The 12,208-nt window shown below is 36.6% G+C and overlaps 1 protein-coding gene across 1 annotated transcript; it reads left to right on the top strand.

The window, feature by feature from the left end:
• Nucleotides 1–4,916: 4,916 nt before the first annotated feature.
• Nucleotides 4,917–9,565, top strand: LOC122310754 (inorganic phosphate transporter 2-1, chloroplastic). The gene is made up of 3 exons (XM_043124890.1): nucleotides 4,917–5,889; nucleotides 7,998–8,189; nucleotides 8,603–9,565. Exons 1-3 carry the CDS (start codon nucleotides 5,125–5,127, stop codon nucleotides 9,425–9,427), a joined length of 1,782 nt encoding a protein of 593 aa, XP_042980824.1. The 5' UTR covers nucleotides 4,917–5,124; the 3' UTR covers nucleotides 9,428–9,565.
• Nucleotides 9,566–12,208: the final 2,643 nt, after the last annotated feature.

The following is a 12,208-nucleotide window of genomic DNA, read 5'->3' on the forward strand; positions in this document are numbered from 1 at the left end:
CAAACAATAAAGAGCATTGCTCCTTGCAACATGAGTTTCATTACTTGTGTATATTTTTGGTTTATATATACTTCAACATATTTCATATTCCCATTACTTATACACATGAACAAAGTAAGGCTTTTCTCTATCTTCCTTAGAACTTTTCATCTTTCCTTGACTAAGTCGAGCATCAGACACATGTATAAATGTATTAAGATTTATAATATTTATTTATTGTTAGAGTGGAGCACTGCTTTAAACTTTAGGAGCTGGGTAACCATTGGTGGTGTTTTAGTTTATTTTCGTTTGAAATATAACAGTGTACCCTTACTAAAATGAATACTTGTAATTGTCAATGGTGAAAGATGCCGACAATAGAAAGTGAATGAGAAGATTTCCGACGATAGAAAATGGATGAGGACCCAGATGCATGGCATAAGGGAGAGGAAAATTGAAATTATTTTTTAGATTTTGGGTTGTTTTTGATTTGGAAATAAGGGTATTTTCAGTAAGTGAATGATAGAATGGGGACAATTTTTTCTATTCCTATATTTGGACTGCAAATGAGTCCTCTTTGTGGACTATACATTGTGCAACCTCTTTTTTTTTTATGATACTCTGATAATGTATGTAGAACAGAGCTGTCATTCCATTCAGACCTGACGCTTTGGGGTGTGGGATTTGTTTCAATGCATCAAAAATTTTTTTTTTCACTAGGTGTAACACAAAGAAAATCGTTGTCTTGATTTGTGACTTGCTTTTCAAACAGATTTTCTAATATCCCCTAGACTTGCTGTTTTATTGAAGTATATATAGACCGAAAATAATCAATGAAAGAAGGTTCAATAATAATTTGGTCCATTGTTCAGTTACCTGGTCCCAATTTGATGGAGTCGGCCACATTGCTTCTCATTCGGATTGTTGTTGATAGAAGAAAAAAAATTCATATTGAGATTCAAGGATATTAGCCATGAGATTTTGCACTTTTGTCACCATAAGCTTTCTTCATTCTTCAGTTATTCCTACTGATTGTATTGGAGATGTTTTTCTCTTGCTTGGTTCCGAAAGGTAGTGGGGCTACTTTGTACTTCAAGGAGCTCATGTTCTATTTTTTGGATATTGACATGAGTATTTCCGAAGTGGGCTTTATTCCAATACTTAAGAGTTTCTTTTGTGGACTTAATATTTTTTTTTTTTTTTGCACAAAATGTAGGCTAGAGTACCATTTAATTGTTAGTTCCATACTTCTCGGATTATAATTTGACTAAGAGGTTGATGAATCCAGAATTCTTAAAATTGAAGGAGGATGCTCTTTGTTGAGTTGTTGTTGTGTTTAAGAGAAGAGGATGGTCTGAGGCTGAAGAAGCCAGATGGTGCAGTGTGGCGTTTGGGAATAACAATCTCCATTGTTGGTTTGCTATCCCTTGGTCCAACCTTTCTCTTATGAGCGCGTTACCATGTATGTTGTCTGTCCATATGTAAGAATGGTCTGTGAAACCAATGTCAATCAGTTCGTGGTTTTCCATTAGAGTTTTTAGTCCTCCAATTGATGATGAGGGGACAGGACGTCCACCAAATTTTTCTGGTTGGTTAAGGAGATCATTAAAATCTCCTATACAAACCCAAGGCCCTAGAAATACTTGATAAAGTCCAAGTGATTCCAGAAGCTTGCTTTAAATTTCCATTGAGCGTGTGTCTGGACATATGTGATCAACCAAGGGTAATATGGTGGGTTTGAGTAAATTAAAACTGAAATTGCATTCATATTAATATGTACAGGTTCCACCCGAATGCCATAAAAGTAGTAAGTTCCTTTATTTCTAAGGCTGGATAGTTAACAAAATAGTGGAAACCTAAACTACTCACAATAGATAAGATGTGTTTTATTGGCACCATGGTTTCTGACAAAAAGATAGTGTTTGGGTTATATTTCCTAATATTGGCACTTAAATTTCTAATTGTTTTGGGTTGGGAAAGTCCTTGTAATTTCATATTATTGTCTTCAATTAGTTGGGGGAGGCATATTGGAGCTTGCCTCTTTAACTTTTTTTGATATTCAAGATGGAGGTGGTAGTAACTTTGGTTATGGAGATGGTCGAGCATGTCCTTTTAATTTTATTTGTCTTCCCATTGATCTTGACTGCATCTCAAGTAGTGTGAATGCTAGTGTTGATTCCTCCGATTTTTGACAGGGAGCTTATGGTAGATGTATTGGTCGATTCTTCAGGCTGATTTTTATTAGACTTCTTCTTTGTGGGTTAGATTTCTTCAAAGGATGATGGGGGTGCATGGCCTTTTACAAAGTCGAATGGTAGTGGATGGAGCAGAGTGGGCGGTGTTTGTGGGCTAGATGGGCTTGAACTACTTGGCTTTGGATTGGAAGGAGGCTAGGTTTGTATGTTAATAAAAAAATGAACCTTACTTAATGAGATTAGAAAACATAAAATTGTGCCCCACACACACCATCGGGAAATTTGTTGGAGCAGGAAAAAAGCGAGATTTTCCAAATGTCTAACTGGAAAAAAATTCTTGAGGGCCATTTTGGAGCTACTCATGTGTTTTTTTTTTTTTTTTTTTTTTTTTTTTTTTTTTTTCTGCTGGTGAGTTTCTTGGTATTAAGCACTAAAAAATTGATTTTTTGATACTCGTCTTTTGTCTACCATGATCTCCTTTCCTTTTGAACTTTATGGCCCATTTTTTTTTTATTTTCCCTATTGATTGTCTATTGTTTGATGAATTATTTGAGAGAGTATTGGGTTTGTGTATTTTGCTCATAACCAAGGTTCAAAAGAGAGATGAATGGGTGAAGGTAAGTGTAGAAAATCTATGAAGGCCCTTGTCTTCCACATACATTGCTAAAATTTGATAACCTCTCATATTTGTAAGATACCTATGAGCCTATATTGAAAGCTCTAGGTAGTGTAAAACCTTGCTTAAGTGGGATTGTGATATCGATTTCTACCTTGATTCTAATAAATTTCCTGCATGATATACCGAACTATGAGTCTTCTTCTAGCTTCAATTGCCCCATGATTTGCTTATATTTGTGGTATTTTCCAAAGTCATGTGATCTACTGGGAAACCATGAATTTGCACATAAAAGGTTGAGTGATTCAAATTGATTTCTTGCAATCTTGAGCCTGTGGGCCATGGTTTTAGAATTAGAAGATGACTCATAAAATTTCATGGAGCTTGACTAAGCACTCTGTGCTTGTCGTGAGGAGAGTGGAATGTGAATGAAAACAGATTAGCCTCCAAATCTTCTATAAGAAATTTTTGTATGAAGTTCTAGGTAGTTTTGATATTTGATTGTATTGTTAATTGGGAGCTGCTAAAGCCACCAAGAATACTCACCGATAAGGTAAAAAAAAAATAGTTTTTTTCACACATTTTTTAAATCTTTTAAACATTTAAAAAGAAAAAATAAAAATTACAAATTTATTAAAAAATATTTTATTAATTATTAAATAAAAAAAATCGGTGAAGATTATTGAGAGCCACTCTCGGTGAGAGGCATTTTTCTTGCAAATTTGCTTAGTGGACTTTCAGCTACAGATGCCCCCCAAAGCCAGTTTTGATTATTTTCTTTAGAAAAAAAGTTTTGCTAAATACAAGCATAGTCGTGTATTAATCTGTGTATCAATACTGATTTATTCATATTTAAAATTTAAATTAATATTATTTTCAATAAAATTTATTTTTTAACCAATCACATTATATTAATGTATAAATTAATACATAATTATACTTATAACTATACTTTTCCTTACAAAAATATTCTTCACAACTTACCAACGCTCCACATTTTTTTTTAATTCTTATTCTTTCTTTGCTACTTCAGTTGCGTGTTCAAGTTTGCGGCCTTGCCAGGAGAGGACTTCAATTTGAGATTGAAACTCAAGATATTTGTTAGTTTCAAAGAATAAATAAGGATGACTTCGTACAGAAGTACGTATTCATTGTGTGGCGAGGAGAGAAAGTAGAAACAGTGTTTCAACCTTTGGGCAATGAGCACATGTACTTGAGCAGAGAAAGCATCTCACAAACAGTAATGGAGACATGAATCATCACTCCCATTGTCAGATATACAGTAAGTGATACCCCATCTAAATAGGTTATTAAATCTAACACTATCTCATTTTATTATAATAATTTTTTAAAATTTTTATAAAAAATATAATATTTAATTTAATTTTTTTAAAATTTTAAAATAAAATTAATATTAAAAAATTATATTATAATAATATTTTATTTAATTTTTAATAAAACATCTTATTTCATCTACACTGTATAATTAAACTAAACCTAACTATTAAGAATAATTATGGGATAGGATACGGACACGGTATTTATTAAAATGTTATATTATTAAAAAAGATTTTGTTATTCATCAATCTTATATACTATATATCATATTTATTTTATTTTATTTTATTTTTTAAAATTAATTAAATTCTTCTACTTATTATCTATATACTACACAATTTGTAAGAAAAAAAATAAAAAAATAAAAAATTATGTGTGCTATGAAAATAATAAATAGATTTTTTATTTATTTATATTAAAAATAATCTTCACGTAAATAGTTTTAATGATATAACATATTTTGATAAAACTAGAATATCATCTCATGCATTAGTACTCTATAATTTTTCATTCTACTTAGATAGATAGAGGGGGATTAAAAACAATAACTCTATTGCTGAGAATCACAAAACATAAGATTTTTACCATTTCCCTCAACATCCAAGGACAAAAAGAATTCTTCGTCATTTCGGATAATGCAAATTTTCTCTTTGGATTTGCTATCTAATCTATTTTTCTCTGAATATTTGTGGATATGATGGGTGGTGAAGCCGTGAAGGTCCTTCCCAAAGAATCAAAGATGGACTACAGCCACTCGTACCGAAGACCAAAGCAAACAGCCAAATCCACTTCCTCACCTCCCTTTCCACCCATAAAAGAAACAAAGAAACCACAAATCCAATTTCAAAATGCACACTCCTCCGTTCCTCTTCCTCCACCTACTTCTTCTTCGTCTCCTGCTCCACCAAATTCCATGGCCAACAATCTGCCTGAATAATTTAATCCATATTCCACTCTTTCTCCCCCTTCTCTCTTTTTACACTGTCTCTCTGAGACATGACTTCCTCTTTCTGCTTATCTTCAACCAGAAATACCAGTACTTCTTCACCTCGAGGATTCTTTCTGCATAACACCCATCTCTACATTCCCAAACGTCGCTCTCCTTTCTTTCCCCATGAAACTCAACTCCCCAAGAGAGAGACTTCGCTGCTTCTCAAGCCTCAACTACTGTCACCCAAATCTTCTTATTTACCCACCTTGAGGCTGAAAGACGCTAAATTCACACATCCGTTTGCAAGCCTATCGTCTTATGCCGAAGCTGAAGGCGAAGAAGAAAAGGAGGAGATCAAACTCAACGAACATCATCGTCATGAAGTTGAGAAAACCGAGGACGACGACTCGCGTGGAATGGCTCAAGCTTTTCACATATCTTCAAGCTCTGCTTCTGCTATTTATATATGCATAGCGTTCGTGGCTCTCTGCTTTCCATTGTTTATGAAGTCTTTGGGGCAGGGGTTGTCCTTGAAGACCAAGCTATTGTCATATGCAACTCTGCTATCGGGGTTTTACATGGCTTGGAATATTGGAGCCAATGATGTGGCCAATGCCATGGGGACCTCTGTAGGTTCGGGGGCATTGTCGCTCCGACAGGCCGTGTTGACGGCCGCGGTTTTGGAGTTCACCGGGGCATTGTTGATGGGCACCCATGTGACGAGTACAATGCAGAAGGGCATTATTGTCGCTAATGTGTTTGAGGGAAAGGATATGCTGCTCTTCTCTGGATTGCTCTCTTCGTTGGCTGCTGCTGGTACTTGGTTGCAGGTACAGATTACTGGTCCTTTGTTTCTTATTGGTTGTGAATTACTTTGTGTGGGGGACAATACATGTATACCAACCAAATGCATGCAATACCAATTAGATTAATCCATATAATGTTTGATTGCTAAGCTTCACTGAACCATAATTCAAGCTAATTAAAGTATCTGTAGAGTCAGCAATTTCGTTCCTTCCTACAAATAAAGCTTTTAAAGTTCAAGCAAGAAAACACGTATGAGCTTAATAACAATTGTTAGCCTGCATTTGTGTTGGTGCATGATTTCATAAACGTGGAAAGATGTTCCTTTCTTTGACTGTGGATTCAGTAATCGGATATTATGACTGAATTTTCTCCCCGGCTCTCCCTTAAACCACTCCATTTCCGGTCGTCATACAAAACTTTGGTCTATTTTAGACATTTGGTTATTTTATTCAACCAAATTTTATAAAAATATGTCATGTTCTTTCACTTCTCCAGTATGCATTATCATCTCGGTATGTTGTCAATCATAAGATGCTGCCGATATGGAGTTTGCTTGGGTTAGTCTTGTTTAGGCCATTTTTGTTCTTAGCTTATGGAGCTAATCACCCAAATGATATAAATCAGGTCCTTCCCCTTTCCCCCCTCCAAAAAAAAAAAATGTCCTGACCAACTTATATGCAAGAATTTCACTAGTTACTTTTTGTTTTAACAGAGATTTGTACTTACAAATGTTAATCCTATTTTATACTATACATTTGATATTACGAAGTTGGGAACTCAAGTATGTGCCATGGGCTATAGTAACACCTTGTTAAAGAAACTTACTTGTACTTATTCCTAGTGGATGAATACTAGGACTAAGTGCCTGTGAGAGTGTGAGTGACTGTCTCCACTCGAAGTTAATGTAGCAGGAGAATTTGTGCTACTAGTCTTTCAGATGTGTGGGATTCCTAACACGAGCTCATTTCCTTTCAATTTCTGCTAAAATTGTCTCAACTTTTAGATACTGTAGGATTAAAATAAAAGAATTAATCAACTTACAGCATTGTCAGGACAAAAGCATTGAAGTTTCGTTCATCTTAGAGTGCCTTGCATGCTTGTTTTGTGTTTGGATTGGCAAAGGTATACAAAGGTGGCTCTGGATGCAAGACAAAGCTGGTTTCCACAAGATCATCAAGAGTGGAAAGTTCCTTGATATCTCCATCTAAAGATGGCGGGAAAAAAAACAATGAGAACAGGTTCTGTCTGCCTAGATAAGTAGAGCTAGTCTTTCTAAGCAGGATGTCTTCCTATTCACGGTTCATTGGGGGACTGGAAGTTGGGTTTTTTCCTTAATTGATTCCTTGTGAGACGCCATTTTGATATGAATTGTCCATCACTAATTTCTCCAAAGAGCATGGTATTTCATCGGTGTCAAATGGGGAAAAAGGTTTCCCTGATGTTGTCTTTAACAAACATTTGGAATGCTTGTATTTACGCATATAATACTGCTGTTGTACAACAGCCTACTCCAACATTGGGTTTACATCCTAGAAAATATTGATTCAAATGGGGAAAAAGGTTTCCCTGATGTTGTCTTTAACAAACACTTGGAATGCTTGTATTTGCACATATAATACTGCTGTTGTACAACAGCTTACTCCAACGTTGGGTTTACATCCTAGACAATATTGATTCAAATATGTATATTTCCTTTCTACATAGCCCCTTTCTCTAGTTGATCTGGTATTTATTGGTACCAAAAGAGGTAGAATATTCAATTGCATGTTAGGCTGTTAGCTCTTGGAAATGCAACAGCTTTGAACTATCATTAAATTGCTTGACAGCTATTGGGTAGCAGTATGGTTTGAACTTCCTATTGCACTTAATAAGTGTTCGAGAATATGTTTTTGTGGGGGAGGATTATGACTCTAGAATAATTTATAATATATGTCACAATATCAAGACAGAGACATCTCTAATGAGAAAATTTAATTCTTAGGTGCTCTTGCTTTCACAGGCTACCCGGAATATTCTAAGTACGACTTCTCTTAATTTTACATTTGAATTTAAATGTTTTTTTTACTGTAATATGTTTATGAGCTACATTTTCTTGTTCTTGTTTCATGAAGAGCTATCTTTTGCTATGCAGGTTGCATCCTATTATGGTTGGCCTGTCTCCACGACACATTGTATAGTAGGATCAATGGTTGGATTTGGACTTGTCTACGGAGGACCTGGTGCTGTCTTCTGGAGTTCACTGGCAAGGGTAACTTCTTCGTGGGTGATCTCGCCATTAATGGGAGCACTGGTGTCATTTCTTGTCTACAAATGCATTCGTAGGGTATATTCTCTCGGTCTCAAACCTAACATTATGCATTTACCTTTTTTTTTTTTTTTTTTTTTTTTTTTTTTTTTTTTTTTTTTTCTTTTCTAACCTTATGCATTTACCTGATTGTTAAAAGATTTGACTTTGGGACTTTACATCATTTTAATGTATGAAATGTAAGAATGGTTTGTATATTGGACCCATAAAACAAATCATAAGCCATATACATGGTTGATAACTTCTTGTACCTCATGCTTGCTCCTATGTAAACTTACAATAACCGACAATATGGAGAACCAGCCAAACATAAAGAAGCTACTTCTTAATAATACGCAAAATTGAGAGCAACTATTAGTTTTGTCCATTCCCCGAGTCATTTGACATAATGATGAGATGCACATAAGTTCTAACTACTCTGTATTTCTCAGTTTGTGTACAGCGCTACAAACCCAGGACAAGCTGCAGCTACAGCTGCACCAGTTGCTGTGTTCATTGGTGTAACCGGAATTTCTTTTGCAGCCTTTCCTCTTAGCAAGAGCTTTCCTCTGGCTGTGGCTCAGGCTTTAGCCTGTGGAGCTGCTGGAGCAGTCCTTGTAAACAAAATTATCCGAAAACAGCTGGGTCATCTCCTTGTTAAGTCCACTACATCGCAAGCACAGCCAAAAGAGGAAGTCGTCCTCAACAAAAATATTGGGTTGCTTTCTGATATTGCAGGGCCAAAGGGTACCCAGCTGGAGATTGTTTATGGGGTATTCGGGTACATGCAGGTCCTCTCAGCCTGCTTCATGTCATTTGCCCATGGAGGAAATGATGTATCTAATGCAATAGGTCCTCTGGCTGCTGCACTATCTATACTTCATGGAGGTACCGGTGGAACTGATATTGTTATTCCAACTGATGTTCTTGCATGGGGAGGACTTGGGATTGTTGCAGGACTGACAATGTGGGGGTATAGAGTGATAGCAACAATTGGGAAGAAGATAACAGAACTCACACCAACTAGAGGATTCGCAGCTGAGTTTGCTGCGGCCTCTGTGGTTTTATTTGCATCGAAGCTGGGGCTTCCCATCTCAGCAACCCACACTCTAGTTGGTGCAGTCATGGGCGTGGGGTTTGCAAGAGGACTCAATAGTGTTAGAGCAGAGACGGTGAAGGAGATTGTGATTTCTTGGGCCGTGACAATTCCAGTCGGTTCTCTCCTTTCAGTTGCCTATACATGGATATTCACCAAACTTTTGTCTTATATTTTGTGAGTGTACGCTCAAAAGATTAAATTCATGAAAGTTGTATGTGACTATTTAAAATTTTTTCCACATTTTAACCAAACTTGATTCGTAGAATGTTATCTTTGTTCGAGCTAATGCGATTTCCTTCAAGTGGTAGTCACCGCATGGAATTGAGTAGACAAATTTGCTTTCCTTAGTTAAACTGTTCAAAAGTCTTCTCTACTACACATGCAATCTCTGATGAAGAATCTAAAAAAAAAAAAAAAAAAAAAAAAAGGAAAAGAAAAGCCGGAACTAAACATGGGATTCTGCAATGGCAGAGGATGGATCTTGAGCTTCATTATAGTCACTTTGGGCAGACAAAAACCATTTACAAGTAAATGAGTTTTTGGAGCAACAAAATCTTAAAGCCAAACCTCTTGTCAAAACCTATTGCATACTTTGCTAATTACAAAGGTGAAAGTATACTGCAAACTAAAGTCTCTAGTATGACTATAAAAGCTATTTCTGTCTAAAAGTTGAAAAACCATTGCGATTCATTGTTAGAACGCCAATCAAGTTCTTTGGGAGCCGTGTACTTGAGAAGAAAAAGCATCATTACCAACCGTTTCAAAGTTTGTTGAACCATGAACTAGAGAGTTTTCTTCTTTGAAAACGTGAACAAAATCAAAAGAGGGGGCTATGCCATAACAAATGTCATTTTACAGTTCATCATACCGTCAGGGTGGTTGGGAGCAGTTTTTAAACCAATTAACAATATAAGTGAGTTTGATTCCACCCGTAGATCAATAGCATTCAATTTTCTTTCAACAAACTCGCATTGAATTAAAAGAGAGAATTCAAGAAGAGAGAGCGGGGGACCCCAATAAAAATCCCTTCATATAAATTGCAGTTGCATACAACATAAAATAAAAATAAACGGGCTAAAAGGATTTGATTTCCCCATAGTGTGTGATCTTGTATTATATCAAGTAAATTATACAATCATTCCATTAAACACAAAGATTGCAATGTTGAAATCTATACACTAATCTTGTTAACATACCAAAACTATTTCAGATCTTGATACACGATTTACAGTTATCATGACTTGCCTTATGCATGTGATTGTGCTGAGTTGGTTGGAGGGCTCCAACTCTATCCTTCATCCCCTCCCCCCCCCCGGGGAAGCTGACTGGGGCAGTGTACACAATGCTTGGAGAGAAGAAGTTACATTGGGGTTGAGATAGGCTTTTGGTAAACACATATGCAAGCTAAAGATTTGAGGGAATGAAGGAGACAAAGGCATCCAGCAACAACTTGCTCACGAACAAAGTGATAATCAAGGGCAATATGTTTGGAGCAAGCTTAAGTGGGATTGGATGACATGAAGATGGCACTTTGATTATCACATAGAAGTGTGGTAGGAGATGGAGGCTGAATTTTGAGTTCTAAAAATAAATTAATCAACAATGTAATTCCTGCAATTGTTTTAGCAAGAGCTCTATATTCAGACTCAGCATTGGATCTCGATATTGTGGGCTGTATTTTTGAACTCTAGGAGATCAAATTTGAGCCAAGAAAGATGGTGTAAACTGAAGTTGATCAATGAGTGTCAGGGCATCTTGCCCAATCTACATTTCAATGTGCCAAGAGTGGAAGTGAACAGTAAGAGAGTTTTTTTTTTTTTTTTGAAAAGAGCCAGTAGCCACACACAAAGCAACCCCGTCCCGAATTTATTAAAAAAACTCTCACTTGTGGCGAAAGAATACCATAGGAAACATCATGACACTTGGGACTTACAAAAATCTATCAAATAACTCAAAAGAGCCAAGTGCCCAAACAACCAAAACCAAAACCTCTACCAAAAACCAAACCCCTTATGTAAAAGAGGAAACTAAAACATGCCAAAACACACGACAAAATCCAACATACAATTACTTCCTAATAGAAGAGATACCCAACGCATCCTGTCTAATAATACCCTTCAATAATCTAGGAATGTCATCACCAAAAATAAAATCCCAATTCAAACACTCTTCTCCTCTCCTTGCCAAATAATCCGCCGCTTGATTGCCTTTTCTGAATTGATGTACCACTTGAAAGTGGACTCCATCAAGTTCCTAAAGAAGAGCATTCCAATAATCCCAAAGATGCCATAAATGACAGCCTCGCTTCTTCACCCAATCCACTACAACCTTGGAATCGCATTCCAAAATTATACTCCGACAATCCATTTCTTTGCATAGCCGTACCCCTTGGAGTAAAGCTCTTAATTCAGCCTCATTATTGGTCCCGAAACTGTAGTGAGTAGAAAAACCCGTCTTTATCTAGCCCCAATGATCCCACAATACTCCACCCCCACCACAGTTTCCTGGGTTCCCACGGCAACTACCATCGACATTAAGCTTCCACCAACCAAGTGAGGGCTTTGACCAAACAACTTGAACTAGTTTACGTGTTGTCTGGAGCGTTATGTTAATGTCGAAAGCACTAAGAATCTATGCATCAGCTGCTGAAAGCCTCTTGTCATGCATGTCATTTACCAAAATCCCCAACTATAACCGAATGGATCTCCATACCTCCACTGCACTTCCCTGAACTCCCTCCATCCGAGCTAGGCATCGTTGACGCCATAAGCACCACGTTAACATGCTTAGTAGAAGGCCAATTAAAACTCTTGATTTTTTCCCTTTTCTCGCACACGCCAGCCATGCTTCCACTTGATGCCACTAGGTTCTGGTTGTTAAACATGAGATGCCCAACATCAAAGAGGCTAGACGCCATACCTGCTCTATTACCTGCCTAGAAGCAAGAACATGATCCAGA

Source organism: Carya illinoinensis, chromosome 5 (assembly GCF_018687715.1).
Source record: "Carya illinoinensis cultivar Pawnee chromosome 5, C.illinoinensisPawnee_v1, whole genome shotgun sequence".
Taxonomy (NCBI): Eukaryota; Viridiplantae; Streptophyta; class Magnoliopsida; order Fagales; family Juglandaceae; genus Carya; species Carya illinoinensis.